The sequence below is a fragment of the Odocoileus virginianus genome, chromosome 5 (genome assembly GCF_023699985.2).
Source record: "Odocoileus virginianus isolate 20LAN1187 ecotype Illinois chromosome 5, Ovbor_1.2, whole genome shotgun sequence".
Lineage (NCBI taxonomy): Eukaryota > Metazoa > Chordata > Mammalia > Artiodactyla > Cervidae > Odocoileus > Odocoileus virginianus.
In genome coordinates, this window is record NC_069678.1 from 89152470 (window position 1) to 89176476 (window position 24007).

Consider the following 24007-nt stretch of genomic DNA (forward strand, 5'->3'; position numbering starts at 1 on the left):
GAGGTGCCGAGCTGGGGCCAGGAATCTATTCAAGGCCTGACACCCGCCCCTGCCCCGCCCATCCTGCAAGCGAATAGCGGCCTAGGTCTTCCCCGAGGAAGCCCTCCACCAGGCATCTTCGCACAGGAGCTAAAAACTCGGTTGAGCGCATGAATCCATCCGGTTCCTGCCCTGGGGCGTGGTGGACCTGAGAGTGAGTGGCCCCGGGGTCATCCCCTGCTCTATAGATGGAGTGAACGATTCCTCCTTCCTCTGGTTCTGGAGGATTCGGTGAGACGAGTGAAGGCAGGAGTTCGTCCTTGTGCCCAGGGCACAGTCAGCACTGGATGTGGCACATCTTTAAACTCAAAGCGGAAGAAGCAAAGCTCCCGGAAGTCCCTAACCCTCGCTCTCTGGCCCATGGCGCCTGGAGCCTCTCTCCTTTTCCAGGCACGTGGAACCAGGTAATAAAGACCACCACTGCTCATGTTCACTGAGGATGACTCTGTGCGTGTACACACACCCCTGGGAAGTGGGGGCGATTATCCTGCTTGATTTACCAGCAGGGAAACTGAGGCTCCAGGGGAAAGTCCTAAGCCTGAGGTCACCCAGCCAGAAAGTCAGAATTCACTCCCCAGTCTGCTGACTTGCAAACCCCTAGAACTAAAAGTGGAGATTCTGTGCTCAACTTGACCCTGAACTAAACCAAGGTGAGCGTGACGGTAGACCAAGGACTGCTCAAGCCTTTCACCTGCGGATGCAGGCTGTGAATCCCCTCCAAGACTGGGAAGAGATGAGAGGCATTTTCAAAGTATACTTGACCTCCTGACATTTCCCCCTGAGCACTATGTGTGCCTGCATTCTGAAGAACTCTGTAGAAAATGCATTATGGTCATTAGTATTATAGATTATAGACTTCTAATAAAATACATAATATAAAATGTAGACTTCACGATGGTGTGTGATAATAATTCACGCAGCCACGTGGCCTGCTGTGTGGTCAGCCAGCACCCGGGAAGCAAAGATGTCTCAGCGCTTCCCACTGGGGAGCCTCAGACCAAGGATAGACCTTGCTCTTTAGGTCTGGTTGGGTAGGTGGCGTCTGGGCTCCCACAGACATCTTTCCAGAGCCAGGACAGTGGGTTCAGCTGAGTGGAGTCAGGGCACTAGAGAAGCCAGTGTTGGGTGGATTCCATCAGCATTTCTCCGAGTGCACAGACTCAGAGATGCTTCCTAAAAGGCAGACACCTGGCCCACACCTGGCCCTGCAGAATTTGGCATCTTTGGAGAGTGCGGCCCAAGATTCTGCACTTTAATGTGTCCCCTGTGATTTTGCTGCACACTCCGGTGTGAAGTCCCCAGCTGTCTGCCAGCCGGTCACTGTTACAGTCAAAAGGTGGTCTCACAAGGACATCCCACCTCCCCCAACCCACTACTAGCCAGCCTGTGCTGCCCTGTCCTCACCCCCAGCCCCCCAGGGTAGAGAGAAGGAGGGGCTTCTTGGCTGTTCCCTGCAGGGCGCTAATGCTTTGCTCTCTCACAGGCCATGGCTATGGGCATGATGACCGAGTACTACCACTTCATCTTCACCACACTGGTAACGTACCTTCAGGTCCTGGCATGGGTCAGGGTGGGGCTCCCTCAGAACAAGGTCAGCCTTGGGGGGCGGGGGGGACAGTTGCTACAGGATATTCAGGCTAGACTTGCTTCCTAAGGCTGTAGGCATAACCCCAGACAAGGGCACAATTTGTCTCTGTGGCCCACCCACTTTGAAAAGGGGCATTGTGTTGTGACTAAGGGTAGGGACTCTAGAACCTGCCAGTATGAACACAAGCCCCTCTGCTTGCTGGCAGAGAGACCTTGCAGAAGTCAGTTCTCCCTTGACAAAACGGGCATGATTGTGGCTCCTACCTCCTAGGACTGTTGTGGGAACTGAGTGAGTTCACGCACTGATGCACTGAGAGCAGTGCCTGGCTCGTGTGAAGCGCTGTTATTAAGACAATGACCCTTGGCCCCTGGCCCACGCACCTCCACACAGGTCTCAGGCCTCACACAACAATAGGAGCTGCCACTTTGGATTCCTGCGGCATCCACGCTTAAGTCTGCCCACTCACCGTCAGCCGGGCCAGCCCATCTGCAGGCTCCAGATGGGTCTTGTCCAAACCGTGAGAACATTTAGGACCATTTAAACCCATTAGGATAATTAGTTGTGGTCTGAGATCAGCAGAATAAAGAGATCCCTGTGCCAAAGGGGCACCGACTCCCAGCCACCCTGTCTTGGAGCCAAACACCCTCAGATGTCACTGGGCCCCAGGTGGATTCTTCAGCCCAGCCCAGGTCTGGGGCAAGTGACAGCATCTTTAACCATCCTGTTGATGCAGCCGTCTCCTGAAATCTACATCGGACTTGCTGCTGCGGCTCTGCAGGCCTCTAGCTGTGTTCCTTCATTCATCAGCACCTGGCTAACATTCCTTACCCAGGGCCTGTGCTAGGTGTCTCAGGATGCCTGATGCTGAGGCCTGCCCTCAAGGAATTCCCATCCTGTCCAGTCTGCATCTGTACATCTAATTCATTCAGCAGACTTGTGCCATCACATGCCTGGACAGATTGCCGTGGGGCACAGTGCAGGGAGGCGTCAGATGCCACAGGGCTGGTGGGAGGTGAGGAATTTCAGACTGCCTTTATAGGAAAGAAGATGCTTGAACTGGGCCTTGAGGGAATTCACCAAGGAAAGAGAGGAATGATATTCCACAGAGAGGAAACAGCATCAGCAAAGGTCAAAGACAGGTTAGCTCTTCGAGGTTCATTCTGGTTGAGTCAAAGTGTCAGTTGCTCAGTCGGGTCTGACTCTTTGCGACCTCATGGACTGTAACCCGCCAGGCTCCTCTGTCCATGGGATATTCCAGGCAAGAATACTGGAGTGGGTAGCCATGCCCTTCTCTAGGGGATCTTCCTGACTCAGGTATTGAACCGGGGTCTCCTGCATTGCAGGCAGATTCTTCACCATCTGAACCATGCTCCTTTATGTACTGGTTGATTGCCAATTGTGTTCATCTCTTCCCAACTCCATATTCAATGACATCACTCAGGTAGCTTGAAATTAGCCATGGCAGGAGTATTCATACTACAGAAGTTGTCAGATGCTGCAAATAAAAAACACTTTCCTACCATCCCCTGAGAGTAGGTTATTAAGCATTTCCCAGCACACCGCTGCCTCTCTGCACCCCCAGCAACTCTACCTTGTACTCATGTCTGAGTCAGCTTGCTCCCTCTCCTGATCCAGAGCTCAGATCTGGGGACCTGCCAGGAGCCATAGTGGGAGAAAGGGATTCTGGAAGCTGGTGACTGAGACCAGGCATCTTCTTTCCCAATTCCCTTTTGGAATTCTATTCACCCAAGCTGGCTTCTCTCCTGGGAAGGTCATCGGAGGCTGGGGATGAAGCCGTCAGATCCCCAACATTCCATCCGAAGCTAGAAGCAGGGAAGAGGAGCAAGTCTGGGAAGATGGGCACATTCCAGGGATCCCAGGCTCCCTCTCCAGGTGTGGCAGCCCTGGCATTCCCCCACTGGGCTCCTTGGGTGCTGAGACCTCTGCGCTCTTAGGGGTCCCCACTAGCCCTGTGCTAGCTCAACATGTTCTTCCCACACTTCTGTCCTGCTGGCTCACCTCCCTGAGACCTTGCTGCTCTGAGTTGCTATAACAGAGCCTTGGAGTCCCTGTAGGAAAATACAAGGGAGGAGCAGGCAGACCTCCCAAGGTGGCCATGGCCCCCCTGCAGACCATGCCCGTCCCCCTTTCACATTACTGTCCAGCACAGTGATGGGAGAGCAGGTCTCAGCGGCATAGATAAGGATGAGAGTTGTTGCTCCACCACCTCTTGGCTGTGCCCGTGGGCAGATTGCTTAACTTCCCTGGACCTCAGTTTCCTTGCCTTTCAAATGGGAATAATTTGTGATGCCTCTAGGGGTGGACTCCCGGAGTTGGTGATGGACAGGGAGGCCTGGTGTGCTGCAGTCCATGGGGTCGCAAAGAGTCAGACACAACTGAGCGACTGAACTGAACTGAACTAGGCCTCAGGGGTTTCCCTGGTGGCTCAGATGGTAAAGAATCCGCCTGCAATGCGGGAGACCAGGGTACAATCCCTGGGTTGGGAAGATCCCCTGTATTATTCTTGCTTCCTGGAGAATCCCCATGGATAGAGGAGTCTGGCAGGCTACAGTCCATGGGGTCGCAAAGAGTTGGTCATGACTGAGCGACTAAGCACAGCTCACAGCTAGGCCTGAGAGCCCACATTTAGCCTCTTTTGGTTTGAAAAGAGCAGCAAAACTCACTCAAGTAACCTCGAGTCACTGGGACTCAGGAATGAACTACGAGGCCGCAGAGCAGACATGGGGGTGGCCCTGGATCCAGAGCAGCTCTGAGCGTCATGGGTTTATGGTCCAGCCTCTGCCCTGAGACTCAGCCAGGCTCCTCCATTCCCCTCCCCCTGCCTGATGCTCCCTCCTCTCTCAGCCTCAGCTCCTCCCTTGTGATATCTATTCCCTGGAAACTTCAGCTCATCTCAGCTGCCCTGGGATCATCACATCCCACAGACCCTCCTTTCGGTCTCCACCACTTCTCAACATCTCTTTCTCTGAGTACTATCCACCTTCCCCAGGTCAAATTTCACACTGGTCAGGTACCAGTCAGGGCACTATCTAGGCATTTGGGGCTGGAGAGTTCCTTCTGGAACATCCTGCCCAGTATACAGGATTTAGCATCCCTTTCCCACTTAGTGATTTTCAGGCTTGGTGACAAATAAATGCCATCCCCACATTTTCTAATGTCCCCCAGGATAGGGGCTGAGTCATCAGCCAGTTTGTAGCACCCCTCCTGAGAGGTGACCCCCTTGGCTAGCCAGCTGAGGTCTGACGGTGGGAGGCAGAGTGCAGTGGATTCACAGAATCTAAGGCTTGGCCACCAAGCAGAAGGATTAGGGCACTGAGTGGTCCCTTTAGAAGTGGCAGAAACAAAATCCACAGATCTCATTCACCGGCCCCGAGTATTGCCCCCTCATCCACTGTGTCCACACAGGACCTGTGCTTAAGGCTTCTCTGGGCCTTGCTCCCAATCCTGGCTCCAGACAGTCTATTAAAATCTCCACCTTGGTCATGCCCTCATTCCAAGACCAGAGGGGTGTACCCTCAGGGAGCTGGAGCTTTGATCTCTCAGCCCCATGGTCTGACCTGACCTTCTAGGCAAGACTCTGGGGAAGGTATAACCCTGGTGACAGGGGGGGCTCCCCACATTAATGGCCCTACCAGCATGGGGTCAAGGTGGGCGGTCTTGAAGGGAGGGGCAGGGCCAATGTATCCCTGCACCCTAGGGCAGTATCCTAGCCACAGAGAGTATTTGCTTTCCCTAAATTTTTATGTTTTTGTTTGGTTTTTTTGGGGGGTGTTAGGGGGTCTTTTGCCTTGAAGCATGTGAGATCTCAGTTCCCAACCAGGGATCAAACCCACACACCCTGTATTGGAAGCGTGAAGTATTAACCACTTGACCCCCAGGGAAGTCCCTGCTTCCCCTGCTTTTGTGTATCTTCAGTTCAATCATTCATTTACTCACTATCCAGCAGCCATATACAGACGCTGTCTAGGTCCCAGGTACCGAGCCAGACACTCAGGTGGGGGGTGCGGGTGGGGGGGGAGTTTCTAGAGATGGATCCCACACAAGGTTCACCAGCTGGTAGGCTTCCTTTGTGCATATAAGAACCAAGGATAGTGCCCAGTTTACTTCTGCATCTCCAGTGACCAAATAGAGCCTGGAATACAGTAGGTGCTCATTTATGCCTGAATGAATGAATACAATACAAAGTAGAAAGTACTCAGTGAAATTAGCATCCTCAATGCAAGAGTGAAGACCATGCACTCTGGGGCCCGTCTGCCTGAGTTAGAATTGAGATTTCTTCCACTTACTTGAGCAAGTTACTTCACCTCACTGTGCCTCATTCCCCATCTGTAAAATGGCCACAGCAACAGTCCTGCCTCGTAGAACTGTTACGCTGAGCGTTAAGCAGGTATGCTGACATCAGTAAAGTTCTATGGAAATCGCGTGGCATTTAGCACTATGTAAGCAGAGTACATCATGAGAAACTCTGGGCCGGAAGAAGCACAAGCTGGAATCAAGATTGCCAGGAGAAATATCAATAACCTCAGATATGCAGATGACACTACCCTTATGGCAGAAAGTGAAGAACTCAAAAGCATCTTGATGAAAGTGAAAGAGGAGAGTGAAAAAGTTGGCTTAAAGCTCAACATTCAGAAAACTAAGATCATGTCATCTGTTCCCATCACTTCATGGGAAATAGATGGGGAAACAGTGGAAACAGTGTCAGACTTTATTTTGGGGGGCTCCAAAATCACTGCAGATGGTGATTGCAGCCATAAAATTAAAAGACGCTTACTCCTTGGAAGGAAAGTTATGACCAACCTAGATAGCATATTAAAAAGCAGAGACATTACTTTGCCAGCAAAGGTCCATCTGGTCAAGGCTATGGTTTTTCCAGTGGTCATGTATGGATGTGAGAGTTGGACTGTGAAGAAAGCTGAGTGCCGAAAAATTGATGCTTTTGAACTATGGTGTTGGAGAAGACTCTTGAGAGTCCCTTGGACTGCAAGGAGATTCAACCAGTCCATCCTAAAGGAGATCAGTCCTGGGTGTTCATTGGAAGGACTGATGCTGAAGCTGAAACTCCATTACTTTGGCCACCTCATGCGAAGAGTTGACTCATTGGAAAAGACCCTGATGCTGGGAGGGATTGGGGGCAGGAGGAGAAGGGGACGACAGAGGATGAGATGGCTGGATGGCATCACCAACTCGATGGACATGAGTTTGAGTAAACTCCGGGAGCTGGTGATGGACAGGGAGGCCTGGCGTGCTGCAGTTCATGGGGTCGCAAAGAGTCGGACACTACTGAGCGACTGAACTGAACTGAACTGAAGAGTTAAATAAATCGATAAAATAACTCCTGCTTATATTTTTTATGTGCTCAGCATACCCCATTTCATCCAAAATTCAGAACAACTCTCCTAGGAAGGTGTGACTTTTCCAGTTTTACAGAAGGGTAGAAACTGAGACTCAAAGAGTCTGCTCAGGAAGAAAGGGGAAGAGCAAGTGTTTTGACCAGTGGGGGCTGTCTGACTGCAAAGCCCTCTGCTAGGCTTGTAGCAAGAGCCTTCATGCAGTGTTGCCTGGCTTCCTCTGGCTGGCTCAGGCTCAGATTCCACAGGCCATGATGGCCCAGGTATCACGTGATTGACACTAATGGGGGGACAAAGCCTCCCTGCAGCACCCACACTTCACAGGCTCTAAAGCCCTTTCCCCATGTTGCTGATTTTCCTTTTCACAGGGCAATTTGTGACTGATGGGGAAACCTGGGACCAGAGAGGTTGAGTGAGCTGCCCCGAGCCCCACAGCAGATCAATGACAGAAACCCTGGCTCCTGACTTCTTTTCCAGCGTACTACCCTTCCTCCCCCCACGTCTCTGAGGGTCAGGGAGAGCTGAGTCCTTCTAGAGACACAGTTGCTGCAATATAAACAGTTCTGCAGTGGAATATACATGTGTGTTGGAGGGGGCAGGTACCAGGGCATCTCCCAGCAGCTCCCCATATGCCAGGGCATCAGCTATGTCCCCCGGGTCCCCACGTCCTGCTTCTGGCTCCGGCTCCAAGGTCCTCCTTCCAGCCCCATTTGCTTAGGAGCCTACCTCGTGATTCTCCCTCTTGGTGCTCATTGGTCAGTTGAGGCTGTATTTGGGAGGGCAGTGGCATTTGACATTTATCTCCTTTGCTTTAGGAAACCCATGTCACCAATTCCTCGCCTCGAAAAAATTCTCCAAACTTGCTTCTCCCACGCAGAAGACATTTTAATTACCCCAGCTGCCATTATCTGTGCCAGCCAGCTTTGAGCCATTCCCAGATAACCCCACGTTAATCAGCCCCAGCTGAGGCCCTGGTCCATGTCATGTGTAGGTAAAAGCCTGGAGGTGAAAAAAGAATTATAATAAATTAATAGATAAGCAATCACAATTAATGCCACTTCCCGGCAATAACAGTTATATCATGGGAAAGATATTTTCATCTGTCATTCCTTAAGGCGATGTTTTCTGAGCTTCAGCTTCTACCCAGTCAGACCCATGGGGTGCTAATGAATTAGTCTATTATGTTATGCTGAATGTTTCTAAAAGGTCCCTCGTCGATACTGAATTCAATGTGTCAACATTTGGCATGGAGAACAGCAACTTTTTGCCAAGCAGCAAGGTTGTGCACAGTTCACTGTGTACAGCACATGGGGTCTCAGCCCAGGGCAGTTTGGACAAAAAATTGGAGCCAGACAAAGAGGCCTCTTTTCCAGCTGCCCGTTGTCACTGCCCTCAAGTCACAGGGATGGTGGCACTCAGTGCCACAAGCGCTGCAGCACTTTGCAGCTGAGCCCAGGCTCAGAGTGACAGGGATGAAGATGACCCCAGCAGTGAACCCCATCATGCCCCCTCCCAGGCTGTGATTGGCCACCACCACTGTGCGAGTGTCAGCCAACCCAGCGCTGCATCTGAAAACTGGAAGGGCTGATGTCACCAGCACCCGAGGCCCACCAAAGCCGGAGATGCTGCCCTCCCCACTAAGTCCAGAGGGCCTCTGGTCCTCAGGGAAGTGAGCCAAGGCAGGGAGGCCCTAGGTAGACTCTTGATGGGCATCTTTCCTGCTTTAGGTGTCAGCACTGAATTGGAGAAGAGGCTGAGCCTCATTACAGGGGAAGAGGGAGAAGCGCGCCCCCTGGGGACAGATCTCAGCTTTTCTTCTGTGTCCCAGGCAATTCAGCTCTGGCCCCAAACTTGCATTTACCACTCTACAAAGCAAAATTCCCTCCATCTCCCCAGACCCACCTTCTTCAAAGGCAGTTTAGGGAAGACCTGTTGTTTCTAAAGCCGTCGCCTGGGGGGCTCATCCTCCACCCCAGGTGATTTACCAAATCACTCCTAACTTCTAACCCCATAGAAAGCTCCCTCTGAGAGAAGATTATGAAATTCTACTCTCTCATTTCCAGGCTCTTCCCAGAGAGCTACCCAGCTCGCTGATCCTTCTATCCACTGTGACTGATGGGAGTATTTGGTATGGGAGCTTCTAGGGGAGACCGTTGCAGACATAGAGAGTTATCATGTGTGGGATGAAAGCCAAAATGTCCCAAGATAAGAGCAGAAGCACCTTTGACCCACCCGATCATGTATCTAGAGTAGTAGTCAGGGGAGACCTCCCAGAAGAGGTGACACTTCAGCTGAATCTCAGAGTGGACCCACTGAAGAAGGGTTGAGAAGACAGATGTTCCAGCCCAGAGTTAGACAGAGCACACAGAAACATGGGCACAGAGAAGCCGCATGATGGGGAAAGGGGCCACGGGGAACAGAGTAGGGAGGGGGGAATGGTTTGGTGCTCCTGGGGCAAAAAACTGAGACGGGGTGGGAAGAAAAGTGAGGCTGGAGGGGTAGAGAGCCTCGCAAACTACACTAAGGAATTTGTGCTTTATTCTGAGAAGGCAAGAAGGAGCCATTGAAATATACCAAGTAGGGGAGTGGCAGGGCTGGGTTTATTCCTCAGAAAGACCCCTCTGAATGCCATGTAGAGGGTGACTGGAATATCCACTGGGTGGGAACTGAGGGGTGGTCTTGGGACAGAGGGAGGGCTTGGGAGCTGGCAGGCTGGGTTTGACACTGTTGCTCCCAAGTGTACAACCGTGAGCAAAAGACCTAACCTCGCTGCGACTGAGTGCCTTCCTCTAAAATGGAGTGATATTAACACCTTTCTTATAAGGCAGAAATGTACATTTAGTGAGTTAGTATACATAAGGCACTTAGATACTGTTCTGAGGTTTGTAGGTGCTCAGTAAATGTTAGTTCAACGTGATTGTTTTTATATTGCCAAGAGGGTAAGGCAGGAAGGATGCAACTCAGGTCTGCTCGTCTCCTCTACAAACCCAGTCGTGTCCTGGGGGGCAAGTCCAATAGCTGTCACAACCTGCTTCCAGAGAAGGCAGAATATGAATATTTATCAGCACTTCTGTGATGTCTCCCATGCACCAGACATGTTCTAAGCATGTCTATTCACCCATTTCTTCTTCAGGATGACCCTGTATGGCAGATGCTATTTTCACACCCATTTTGCAGATGAGGCAGGTGAAGTAAGGAGAGTAGATGACCTGGCCTCACAATCTGTGCTCATAACCATCACCTGGGGCTGCCCAGTGACCCGTTCTCAGGGAGCCGCTGTGGGAAGAGAGGCCTCTTTCCTGTGTGTCCCCTGCCTTGCTCTCCCTCTCTGACTCCACAGGTCTCCCCATCTAAGCCCAAAGCCATCCCTGTGTGTTTCCTGGTCAGGAGTAATAGCTTAGATGAGCGGCTTCTCAAAACACAGATTGCAGCCCCACCCCACATTCTCAATGGCCCATACTTTCCAAAACAAGTTCTCCAAAAGCAATAGTGATGCATATCTTGTGTTTGGCAACCACTGGGGACATAAACATGGGAATTTTTAAATAGAACAGACACTGTGTACTAGTAAATGTATATAACCAGCTGTCCAAAAGCAGGGAAAACCCAAATTTGTAGTGCTTGCCAATTTTCATGGTATGAATTCTCCCACCATGGCCAATGTCAAGCCACCAATGAATGTCACTGAACATAGAAATGCTGATGATTAGCTCTTACAAGCCAATGGGAGCCAGCTCCAACACCCCACTGAGCTGGACCTGGGAACAATTTCTGCACTGCTTCCATGAGCTCTGACACCTTAGGCAAGCCACTTCACCCCTCTGGTCCTTCTTTCCCCTGCAAAAAGGGAATACTACTGAATACCTACTTTACAGGGGATCGTGACAATCAGATGACAAACTCCACTTGAAGGGCTGAGCACAGTGCCCACCCTCCACTCACTCCCCACTGAGACTGGGGCCACACAGACACCCTCTGGCCAATTCTACAGGGACTCCCCCATCTACTTCCACCCAGCCCCTCCCCCACCCCCAATCCTGGTCTTGAATCAGGGTCCCATTTGAGCAAAGCTGGGACTAAACGTTCTTTCCTGGGCTCAAAACTTCCCCCAGCCTCTCCCCTAATCCCTAAACTCTTAAAGAGGAAACCAATACTGTGTATTTCAGAAGGAGGCCAGTTGGAGTTACAGGAAGAGTTATGCATGAATTAGGAACATCTCAGAGACCAGAGGAAGACAGCACAGAGTCAAAGAGCTGCTCTGTGGGCTCCAGGTTTTATCCCGCATTATCTTTCCATGAACTGTCATTGATTTAACTGAAGCTGGGACTGTGATGGGGCCAGATGTTTCTCCTGATGACTGCATCCACGGAGAGAACAGCACACTATCCCTGGCCATTCTGACCCAGCGTTGGACGGATGGACTGAGTTGAGGGACCTGGGAAAGATGATGGGCCAGGTTGCGGGGGTGGGGGGTGGGGGCGGAGAAGGGAGGGGAACAGTGGAAGGCAGCTGGATGGGAGGAGAGTGTGGAAAAGAGCAGACAATAGACGAGAAGGACCTCGAACTAAGACCTTAAAACTCATTTTCCCTACTAGTGGAATTAGGCCCATCTAGATTATCAGCGTATATGTTTCAAAAAGTAACATGACTCTTATGCAAATATAGAATGAAAAGGAGTCAAAGATGTATTCAACTCATGAACAAAGGAACCAGTAGGATGACAATGCTAGCTCAAAGAGCATTTGAAGGATTGAGTATTTATAGGTATCCGGTGTAGGGGTAACATCATATAAGTCAGCTAAGTTAGGCACAAAATGGATTAATGTCCTACAGGGCAATAAAACCACCAGCTTGGGGATTATCTTTTCTAAGGGAAAAAGTCTACACATTAACTCAGAATCTGGGCCTTTAACCAGTGGCTGGCAGTGCAGTCAAACCCAGGTGAATTCTCCCAGAGAACTGCACAGTCCCCGGAGGGCCTGGTGATCGATGTGTCCACATGACGTTGGAAGGACATGCTAGTCTCCGTCTGCCTTATCTCCAAGTTTGGGAAGTTTTTCTTTCTTTTCTTTTTTTAAAATTGGAGGATAATTGCTTTACAATATTGCGTTAGTTTCTGTTGTACAACAACATGAATTAGCTATATGTATATGTAAATCCCCTCTCTCCTGGACCTCCCTCTCACTACCCCCATCACCCCTCGAGGTCATCTCGGAGGACTGAGCTGAGCTCCGCACGCCACCTCCTGCCATCCCTTCTCAGCCTCGCATCTGGCTCCTCCCTCTGTAGCCAACCCCCTTCTTCCCCCACCCCCTTGCCTGCACCAGCTCATGATGTCCCAGAGCTGAAGCTAGGTTGCCCCATGCATTAAGACCTGTCTTCCCGGCTTTTAGACCCCTGCACCAAACTGGATGTAACCTGGCCAACAGGCTGACTGCTCCTAGGATGCAGGGTGTCAGGGGGCCTGGCAGGTGATGCGGGGTCGAGGAGAGGGAAAAGAGCACTGTACCCCTTCAGTCCCAGGCACAAGAGTCTATTTTAATTCTTTTTATTGAAGTATGGTTAATTTACAACATTGTACAAGTTTCAGGTGTACAACAGATGATTCAGTTATGCATGTGTATGTGTGTGTGTGTGTGTGTGTGTTAATCACTCAGTCGTATCCGACCCTGCGACCCCATGGATCTGTCAGGCTCCTCTATCCATAGAATTCTCCAGGCAAGAATACTGGAGTGGGTTGCCATTCCCTTCTCCAGGGGATCTTCCCGATGCAGGGATCAAACCCTGGCCTCCTGTGTTACAGGCAGATTCTTTACCATCTGAGCCCCCAGGGAAGCCCCCTCAGTTATGCATATCTACCTATATATCTATCCTTTTTCAGATTCTTTTCCATCATAAACTATTACAAGACAATGAATACAGTTCCCTGTGCTATGCAGTAGATCCTTGTTGCTTATCTGTTTTATATAGTGTAGCGTGTATCTGTTAATCCCAAACTCCTAATCTATCCCTCCCCCGCTTCCCCTTTGGTAATCATAAATTTGTTTTCAGAAGAGACTATTTTAAAAAACCCTCTTTGGGGGGATAAAATCCTCCCTCAGCCTCCCTCTGCGTAGCTAGGAGATGCCTTTTGTCTTCCCAAAGGAGGCCTCCCCCCCCATCAGAGGAGGTGACGGTCATGACCATTATCGAGCTTCTTCGCTGTTCCAGGCAGGGCATTTCATATGAACTGCTTCACTGGGGCCTATAAAGCAGTCACAATCCCCGTTTTGTAGATGAAGGAACAGGCTGAGCGGTGTGTCTGAGGTCTGGCAGTGAGTCCGTGGGGTCAGCCACCAGGCAGCCGAGTCTGGCCAACTCCAAGTGCAATGCTCCCGTGAGCGCTCCATCACCCCCCCCCAACCCCGAGCCTCCCTCCCCAGAACTCTGCAGGGAGCTACTGTCGTTCTGGGGCCCCAGTAGGGAGTGTGGGAGGGAGGGCTGCAGCTCACAGCCAGGTCACATCTTTGTTTATGGAAACTCTCTCTGTCAAGGATCTCTACGCGTTAGACCTGGAGCCCTACCGCTACTCGGGCGTGAACCTGACGGGATTCCGGATCCTCAATGTGGACAACCCTCACGTCTCGGCCATCGTGGAGAAGTGGTCCATGGAGCGGCTGCAGGCGGCTCCCCGAGCAGAGTCCGGCCTGTTGGACGGAGTGATGATGGTACTGCCGCTGGATGCGCCAGACCTGGGGCTCCCCTCCCTCCCTTCCTTCCTTCCCTTCTTCTCTCCCTCCTCTCTGTTTCTTTTTTTCCCTCCCACCACTTCCCACTTTAAGACCTACCCTGAGTCTGCTAGACCTTAGGCCAGGGGCCAGGGACACACAAAGGAATCAGGCGCAGCCCCCACTCCCCCCACCCAAGTGTGGGAGTGCAGGCACATAAACAGATGGTTACAGAGAGTGGGCATAAGACGTGGAGGACTTTCAGCTGTGGTGGGCAGGAAGCTGGGGAGGCTGGAAAGGTGAAGGTGTGGGCAGGGCCAGGCAACAGAGAGACACCGGGGGTGGAGGGCCTGGCAGAGAAGATCTGAGCTGCAGAGGGAGGGAGTCAGGAGTCTGCAGAGCTGCAGAGACACCCCGAGCCCGGCCTCTCATCAGGAGCCAGGACAGGGTCACCTCCAGGGCCTTTCCCTCTCCAGGACACTGGGCCTTTGGCGGGGGAGATAAAGGGAGACAGGGAAGGGTGGGCTGAGGACTCTCAGGGCCCGAGCCACTCTCAGGCAGCCCCGGGCCTCCCCTCCAGACGGACGCGGCCTTGCTGTATGATGCCGTCCACATCGTGTCTGTATGCTACCAGCGGGCACCCCAGATGACCGTGAACTCCCTGCAGTGCCACCGGCACAAGGCCTGGCGCTTCGGCGGCCGCTTCATGAACTTCATCAAGGAGGTGAGTGGCCCCCGCACCCCCACCAGGGCCATCTCCTGGGGGCCACGGAGCAGTCAAGGGCCCAAGTTTGGGAGTCCAGTCCATGTGAACTTGGGCCAGAGCTTGTTTCCTTAGGTGCAGATGGGCTCAGCAGGGACCAGTCTTAAAGTGACAGAGAGGCTTCGTCCTTTGCACATAGTAGGTGCTCAGTAGGTGGTCAGCATTGTCAGCAGGACACAGCCTGGGCTTTGAACAGCTGAGCGTCTTTGCCTCCAGCTCTGTGACCTCAGGCAAGCTAGAGTACCTTGCTGAGCCTCAGTTGCCCCATCTGCAAAGCAGGTATGAAGCATGCCCATCTCGTGCGGATGCTGTGAGGACAAAATGAGGCATCATGTGGACAGGCTTAGTGCTGAGGGCAGAGGCAGCTCAGTAACTAGTAATCAGCCCCACAAACTCCTCTTCACATCATGGGCCCATCAGCCTGCAGTCCCTGCAGTGGGACCTGGCTCTCCTGGCACCATGGCAACTGTAAAGAAGTCCCATCCAGTTCAAAAAACCAGAGAACATGTCCTGCCGCCGAGAGGACGACCTTGGAGACTCACAGTGCCCAAGTTTCCTTTCAGACTCTCCATCACAGTCATCCTTATGAATGCAGAGTTTATTGTTCCCATTTTACAGGTGGGGACACCCAGGCCTGGGTTTGTACCCTGGCTCCATGACAACAAGCTGTGTGACTATGGGGGAGATGATTAACTCTTGAATCCTCAGTCTCCTCAACTGTAAAATAGGTATAGTAAGAGTTCCTGCCTCAAAGCATTGTTGAAAAAACAGTGTGAAAAACTGTAAGCAAAGCACAGAGCCCAAGACTGGGCAGAGTCAAGTCCCAGTAATGGTAGATGAGGAAGGCACGTAGAGGTGAGATCTAGGCATGTAGGGGTGAGATCCCTGGGTCAGAAGGAGTGACCTGTCCAGGGCAATGTCAAGTGCAGTTAGGAGAAGCCCCCTAGGAGGGCTTTGCATAGACCATGTCTTTGTAGCCATCACAATGAACCAGGAATGAGGCAGACTGCTTTGAGAGTTCATTCAATTCATGTATTCAAAAATAGCTATGTGTGGGGGTCTGCTGAGTGGCCAGCACTGAGCCTGTGCTGGGGATCCTGTGGGGTTAAAACAGCCTGGCAACTTCACAGACCTCACCTCCCAGGGAGACGTCAATCAAGGCAATCCATTAGTGAATGTAATCCCATATGCAAAGGAAGGCAGCACAATGAGGGCAAATAACAAAGAAACCCACCACTCAGCAGACAGGACTGCTTCCCTAGAGGTCCCAGTTCACTATTACTGCTTGGGACAAGGGCAGTGACACCTCCTGTATTTTAGAATGACACTAAAAGGCACATGGCTTTAGAGTCTGATACACATGCCTTTGGGCTTGTCTCTGCCTCTTCCCAGCCGTGTGGTTTTATACAAACTCCTGGACATTCCCGAGTGTCAGTTTCCTCCCCTGGCAAACCATGTCGTAGTCCCCATGAGGGGGCAGTTAAGTCCTTGGCACCGGTTCCCTCACCCCTAGAAGAGACTCTGGTGTCCGTTGTTTAAGTAGAAGAGGACCATGAGGTTCCTTCTCATCCAGCCCCTCACAACTGTAGAGGAAGTCTGATTGTCCAATGCCCTGAGCCAGGCCTGGCTGGCCTGCACAGTCATCAGCTTGGCGGCGTGGAGGCCTCACACCCCGCCACCTGAGCCTCCTTCCACTGCAGGCCTCCAACCCAGTGGCCACAGACTGGCGTGGGTTTCTCAATGACCGGGGCCACAACTCTGAGACCCTTAGGAGCCAGACGTAAGTGACTTTGAAGCTTTTTAGCGGTGTGACCTTAGACAAGCTACTGAACCTCTCTGTGCCGCCGGTCCTCTGGCACAATGGAGATAACAGCAGTGTGGTCGTAGGTGTGGGTCATGAAGTGTGAAGTGCTTAGGACGGTGCCTGGCACAGAGCAGATGCTGAGCTGATTAGCTATTACTGTTTCTATCATCACGACTATCTTTACAGGGGCTTCTTGCTCCCTGGTGGGTTTCCAGCTACAGAGGATCTCAGGCCACAGAGCTTCAGAGAACCCCCTGGAGTGCTCGAGGCTCAGTCCTGAAGCCCCAAAGGGAGCAGATGGCTTGCAGAGCAGAAAGGCGCCTCCCACCCCCGGACTGACGCACCCTGTTGGAGTATCCAGCCCTCCTGTTGCCTGGCCCCAGCCCAGTGAACAGCCCTCACCACACACTCTCCTTGACACAGTAGTTTCAGAAACATCTTTGTCTTAACTCCTTGTGGGGGAAGCGGAGACCGAGGCCCAGAGCTGCTATGGGGCTCCTGGACGGCCCCACAGCTGTCCACCCTCAAGACCCAGGCCCCCTGACTGAGCCCAGCACCCGGCCTTCCCTCAGACCATTTCCAAGTCTCCAGTCTCCCCATCTGACTGCGTGACAGTAAATCATTTTAAAGACTTGGCATTTCCGAGAGGAGCTGGAAAATACCAGGCCGGAGTTCAGAGCTTGTGAAGCATCTTTCATTTAGCGAGTCCTGCGAGGCAGCTGAAAGGGGCGGGAGGGCTGGGAAATGTCACGGGGCGGAGCTCCAGCGGCCCCCTGGCCTGGCCCTGCCCCTGCCTGCCCGCCCACCGACAGGCCACACACCTGCTGACATTTAAGTCCTCTGGAGCTGACAGGGAGGAAGGCTTCCCTCCAGCGCAGGTTTGAAGACACCAGCTATGATTTCCCCAGGGGCCTGGGGAGGTAGCCTGTGGGGGCGGGGCCCAGGCGAGGAGGGGGCAGATGGAGAGACTGGGGAGCCTCAAGGGAGCGGAGCTTCCCTGTGAGGTCATAGGCAGTGGCCTTCACCTTCTCTGATGCATTTTTGATTGAAGTAAAATAGTGTATGGGCTTCCCTGGTAGCTCAGAGGTAAAGAATCCGCCCGCCAATGTAGGAGACGCAGGTTCGATCCCTAGGTCGGGAAGATCCCCTGGGGAAGGAAATGGCAACCCACCCCTTGCCTGGAAAATCCCATGGACAGAGGAGCCTGGTGGGCTATAGTTCATGGGGTCGCAGAGTCGGAAACACCTGAGCGACTAAACAAGAACAAAACAGTGTATAATATGTAAGTTTCAGGTGTACGACATTATAGCTCCACATCTGTGTACGTTACAAAGTAGTCCCCGCTAAAGGTCTGGTTACCATCTATCACCATACAGTTGACCCCCCACACTTTATGCCCACCCCCAACCCGGTGCCTCTCTGTTAACCACCAATCTGTTCTCTAAATCAGAGGCATCTTTAAATCTCCATCCCCAAGTCCAGTCTGCAGTTTCCTGGGCTTCATAAACTCTCCCCACTCAGCGTGGACACCATGACCCCCACCCTTCAGCTCTGCTCAGCACAGAGGGGATCTGCCTGGCACCACCACTACTTGGGACCTGCAGAGCTCAATCTCTCTTTGAGCCCCAGTGGCCATGACTGTGAAATAGAGGCAAGCATGACACCCACCTGATCAGACTGTGATGCAAACCAGATGAGCTCATGCAAGGAAGTTAATCACGGACAAGCCTTCTGTGATAGGGTTTCTAGGGAGGCCTGGGCGGTGGCCCACGTGATCATCCTCCCCCCTGCCCCCAGCCAAGGGCCAGCTCTAATCCAAAGGAGCCCCACAGGAGGAAGGGACAAAGGAGAAATCAGAGCTGGTGTTTCGTGTTCCAGGCACTGTGCTAAGTAAGCCCTTTATACACCTTTGTCACCACCTGTGAAACAGGTCATTGCCCTCTTCCTGAAGCTCAGAGAGGTTGGATGCCTTATGCAAAGTCCATGTTCCACCCACTTTTGATTTCCAGCCCCCTGGAGCCCTTCGAGGTGCACCCCTCTGCCTGAGCTAGCATAACACACGCCATCTACCTCCTTATACACAAGACTTTACAGTGACAGGTGGCTGCCCAAGTGCTGGGAGATTCCCATGGGTTTTAGCTTCAGTCTACAGATGGGCCTTCAGGAATCCAGGAACCCATGAACTTGTGTGTTATGTTGTGTAAGCTTGGGTGCTGGGGAAACCTCAGCCATGGAGAGGCTATAGAGCCTTCTTTCGAATCTGCAGGGATCATGACCCCAGTGGGGTGAGGCACCTACTGAGCCCATCTCCCAGGGCTGCTGCAGAGGCTACATGGGGTGAGTGGTAGGAAGGTCCTTACAGCTAATGCTCTAGGCCCACCAGAGAGGTACTGGCTAGAAGGGGAGATGGCAAACTTTCTGTACAAAGGGCCAGATAGGAAATATTTGGGGCTTTGCAGACCATGGCTTCCCAGGTGGCTCAGTGATAAAGAATCTGCATACCAATACAGGAGACGCAGTTTCGATCCCTGGGTCAGGAAGATACTCTGCAGTAGGAAATGGCAACCTACTCCAGTATTCTTGCCTGGAGAATTCTATAGACAGGGGCACCTGGCGGGCTAGAGTCCATGGTGGTGGCATACATACCATCTAATGGGTGTCACAAAGACTCAGACACAACTTAGAAACTAAAAAACAACAGACTGGACAGTCTCTACTGCGACTACTCAACTCTGAAGCTACCGCACAAAAGCAGCCAGAGACAATAGGTAAATACACGGGTGTGACTTTAACAGGAAACGGATCCAGGTGTATCCCCGGCCATAGTTTGCCAATCCTGGCTTTAGAAGATGGAGCCCATCTCAGTTTAGACCTGTACCTTCTCTGAACCTCTGCCTGCCTCTCTCTGTTCATGATGCTAAAAGCAAGAAAAAGTAGCGAAAGCTACCATTTATTCAGGGCTCAGGTTGTACCTATGGACATGAATCTGAACCAACTCTAGAAGACAGTGAGGGACAAGGAAGTCTGGCATGCTGCAGTTCATGGGGTTGTGGAAAGTTGGACATGACTTAGCTATTAAACAATAAAAACAACAGGTTGTACCAGGCACCATTCGCAGTTTTTCATGAGACCTACTTCATTCTGACCTCATAGTGTTTTGGTAAAATGGGTACTGTTATTAGTTCCGTTTTACAGATGAGGAAACTGAGGCAGCACAGCAGAATGAAATCCCCAGGTCACACAGCTAACTGAAGTTGGACCCTGTATTCTGACCCCAGTTTCTAACCAGGACATGGGTGGAGCTGGGGTGAGAGACCTGCTCTGTCACCCCTGGCTCTCTGGGGATTACTCTGAGTGTCTGGTCCTATAGCCAGAGCTGGCTTGGCCCCTTGACTTTCTGCCCCTCGGCAGGTCTCACCTGCCACAGTCTACCCACTTGCCTCCTTGCCCCTCCCTGGGGACCTGATATGGACCGGACTCCCCGCCTTCTCGTGGCTTCGAGGCGGGGGCTCATCTGAGCGCATCTGAGATCGATGTTGTACACGAGAAGGTGCAAGTGTAGCGCTGGCTAAAGAGCATAATAGAATTTATGGAAATCGCTGGCTCGCACCACAGCCCTAGCAATGATGGAGGTGATTATTAATTAATCATGGTCTTGGGGGAACAGTATCAGTGCAAGGAGTAATTAAAATGAAGCATTGTACAGTTGTACCGAATGATGATTTATGAGCCCAAGGAATTGCCGCTCTGCCCTCTCCCCTCCGGCAGGCTCAATGGGAAGGATTAACTGGACGGATTGTTTTCAACAAAACCAGTGGCTTACGGACGGATTTCGATCTGGACATCATCAGCTTGAAGGAAGATGGCCTGGAGAAGGTGTGTGAGCTCAGGAGTGAGAGGGTGGGCCAAGGAACAGGGGCTTTTAAATCCCCCATGATAGATCCCAGGCAGAGACCCTGAGCAAGGGGGCAAAACCCCATCCAGCTGCCCGCTCTGGGCTCAACATGACCCGATGTGGCCACTGCCTTGGCCCCTCCTGGCCTTCTCAACCTGGAGGGGTGCAGATACTCAAATGATCACCCTGTCAGCAAGGGCCATCAGAGAGAGGCTTAACCTGGCAAAGGCTCATGGGACAGACGGACCGTCTCTAGGTCCTCTGTCATGGGGCAGAGGGACAGACGTGGCCTTGCATAGGAGAAACTCTCTAATGACCCACGGGTGCCTGCCTAGGGAGTAGTGAGCTCACTGTCCCTGGAGGCATTTCAGCAAAACTGAACAAAGGGATTGCTTGTCTGGGAGATTGGAGGTGATTCTTACCCTTGAGAGAGGTTGAAGCACATGGATTCTGAACTCCCCATGCTAAGTTTCTAAGGCCTCTGTGATTCCGGGAATTACAAGGAAAGCAGGCCCACAGGGCTGGCCTCCCATCCAGCTACCATAGAAATGATCGTAATGGGGCCAGTCTGACCCCTGGGAACCATAAGCAATATTGTAACAAAGTCAGGCTGCTGGGCTTAGAAGGGGATTTAACATCAGCCCTGATTCTCAGCATTTCCTCAGACCTCAGGACCAAGGGCTCAGCCACACCCACTGGTCCCTGGGAGGCACCAGGGCACCTCTCCAACCCTGGGAGAGGGGGTGTATAAAAGGCAGAAGTGGAGGGGCCACCCCTGGGGCCTCTGATCCTTCAGGGACCCTTGATTCCTCTCCTCTCTTCCCCTGCCCTCCCTGCCCAGGTCTCTTCTGTGGATTTTTTTTAGCACCCCAGTGTGGCTTCCCACTTCCACTCCTGGACCCTCCATCCGTCCCGAGTGCACACACAGATGAAGCTACCCAATGCATAGCTCTGCTCTGCCCTGGGACTGTGCGTGGCTCCCCAGTGCCGAGGCATTCAGCATCTGCCTCTCACCCCGGCCTTGAAGAGTCTCCAGGAAGTGCCCCGATTCCCTCTCCAGGACTAGTCTCCACTGCCCTCCAAACATTCCTCAAGGTCCAGCCACACGCCCTTCCTCCTGCACCTCTAGGCCTTGGCCCATGCCACCTCTCCGGTTGTAGGAATGGCCTATGTTTCCTTGGTTTGTTCCCACGGGCACAAACCCAGCTCTGCCTGGGTTGTACTTTGTGGCCAAGGTGATGCCATTTAGTCCTGAATTTCCCATGGACTCATGGGGCCACTGTGCTGGGGCCAGGTGGCCGGGGCAACCTCACCACTCCCCTGCAACTCTTTCAGCCACTTACAGCACCAGTCCCCTAAGGACAAGGTGCTATACCCTCTGCTCCTAAGATGATCCAGCCCTGTTGGTCTAACTCTACTCAAACTATAGCTTATCAAGCCCTCTGCCAGCTCCTATTTAAACTCCTGCAGTGCTGGGGAGCCCGCTTCCCCCGCTGGCAGGACCACTGTAATAGTTGTCACTCCAGTAGCTGTCTCATTTTTGCTCTCTCAACTGTCCGTCTCTGGGGATAGCCTAAAATCCTAAGGATGGCAATTAGATGGCATGTATGCCACCCCCTCCCACTCTCGTATCGATGGTCGGCATCAGTAATTGCCCATCGGAGCACGTTTGCCATCTCAGCCTACCCGCAGCTCCTACCAGCCCTCCAGCAACTGCAGACAGACCACAGCTAATACTCAGGAAAACCTCTCTACTATGCCTAGACACCGGCTGACCTGCAGAGGTCCCACCAGAGGCTCCTGGTCACAGCCTCCCAGATCGTGGGCAGAGAGTCTCTGAAAGCTGGGTCCTCCTCAGTCTTAGCTGTTCTCCCATCCCCATGGGACATGGGGTAGGAGTTCAGTAGCTGCTTGCTGGAGCAAGGGTTCCTGCTGGTCACCTGGCTGCCCCCCAGCTGTTTGTTGAGAGCTTTCTGCACCCAGGCCTGCCACCAGGGTCCCTCATGCTGGGGCTGGGCTCTGCACTTGGCCCCCTTGAGAGAAGAGCCTCTTTGACGCTGTCTGCTTGTTTTCTTTCCTCTGGGCTCTGGAGGGTGGGGTCTGCATAGAGAGAGATGCTGCCCGGAGAGGGTGCTGAGCCCCCAAACACAGCCATTCTGCCTCTCATCACTTCTCTCTCATCACTTCTGTTTACTAAGCTGGGTCATAGCTGAGCCAGCCAGCTCCAGCCAGTGGCTTTGGGGGGATTAAGGCAGAATTACCCAAGCATAATTACATGTCTCTCTGCTATCTCCTTTGCACAGCTCTCTTAATGGGATGTTTGCATTCGGCCTCCCTGTTTAATTGATTAAGTTTCCTGAGTGCCATCCCCCCCGCCCCAACCAACTGGGCCAAGGACAGGATGGTCAGGCCAGAACCTCCCTTGAGAGGTGCTGAGATGGGCACAGAGAAGGGCAGAGTTGGGTCCCGAAGGATCTTCAAGAGACCCAGGGCTTGAGACCCATTTGTAAACTTGATCTTCCCTTGCCTCCTTCCAGCCCCAGGCCTGACATCCACAAAGGCACTATGCGGACTAGAGATTATGCCACTTCAGCCAGAGCATCTGCCAACTTTAGGTGTAAAACTACAAAACAAACTGCCTTCAAATCCAGTGGCATCCACTGCCCCCTGTGAGGGTTTTCCCTCTGTCTGCCACCCCCTGAAATAGCCGCAAAGACCAGCATCCTGCCCATACTGAATTCCTGCACAAGACACATCTCCTTGTCCTTCCGCACATGCGTAGGGAACATCTCCCTTGCTCCAGGCCCTGTCCTGGGCTCTGGAGGGCATCTGGCCCCAGAGCTGGCACAGGCTGAGACCCAGTGAATGAGCAGCTGGTGCCCAGCTCTTCCCTAGCAGGCGGGAGCCGCCGCCCCTCTGCCCACACCCAGGCTTGGGATGACTCTGACCCAGGGCAGGACCTGACCCTAACACTAACTTGACTTCATGGCATCTGTCCACCCCAGGCTGGCTTCCACTGTGCTCCCTGGGCTATCCTTATCTTCTTCTTCTCCCTCTGCATTTCCCTTCCTTCTGGGATGGGTTTGCCAGCAAATGGGGAGGGAGGAGAATTCAGGAGACTCAGCATCTTAGGGGCTTCCTCTGGGAAGGAGGAAGGCAGCAGGGTTGTCAGAAAAGTTGGCTCAAAACTTGTCAGCGATGACGACGCTCCTGAAAGGTGGGAACAAGATGAGCTGCTTGCTGATGTGAAGAAAGGATGGAGGCACTGTGGACTCAGCCCCTGTACTGTGTCTGTCTGTCCATCCAGGTGGGAGTGTGGAGTCCTGCCGAGGGGCTCAATATCACGGAGGTCGCCAAAGGCCGAGGCCCTAATGTCACCGACTCTCTGACAAATAGGTCTCTCATCGTCACCACCGTGCTGGTAAGAACTGCAGCCCTGCAGGAGGCCCCCCTGTGAGCTGGGAGATGGGCTGGCCACTGGGGTAGGGGTACCCCTCCATCACCCCGCCCAGCATAGACCAGCTGCCTCTTATGGGGCTGCTGAGAGGCTGGAAGATGAGGGAGGGGAGCTGCAGAAAGCTGGAAACACTGAGGGTCCCTCAGAAAGCCCCCAGAGAGAAGTTGAAACATAGCAATACTGCTCGCGGCCACAGGTCAGAAACACCAGGAGGTAACTGGGCTGTCTCTTCCCAAAGGCAGAGCGGGCTGGCCCTCCTGCCTGGACCTGCTTGGCCAGCCCCTGCTCCAAAGAACTGTTTGTATCCCATCCCCACCCACTCCCTGAGCCCCTGATGCCTGTGTGGGAACTGTGCTGGGTAGAAGGAAGGAGGGGTGACCTG

The 24007-nt window shown here is 52.7% G+C and overlaps 1 protein-coding gene across 3 annotated transcripts in view; it reads left to right on the forward strand.

Moving 5' to 3' along the window:
• GRIK3 (glutamate ionotropic receptor kainate type subunit 3) overlaps positions 1 to 24007 on the forward strand; it is a 244568-nt gene that overhangs the window by 164220 nt on the left and 56341 nt on the right. For all 3 annotated transcript variants that reach the window (XM_070468389.1, XM_070468390.1, XM_020880250.2), the window contains exons 5-9: positions 1523 to 1576; positions 13533 to 13706; positions 14287 to 14430; positions 20042 to 20149; positions 23476 to 23589. In XM_070468389.1, the coding sequence (XP_070324490.1) occupies positions 1523 to 1576; positions 13533 to 13706; positions 14287 to 14430; positions 20042 to 20149; positions 23476 to 23589 (594 nt within the window). The remainder of the gene's footprint in view (positions 1 to 1522; positions 1577 to 13532; positions 13707 to 14286; positions 14431 to 20041; positions 20150 to 23475; positions 23590 to 24007) is intronic.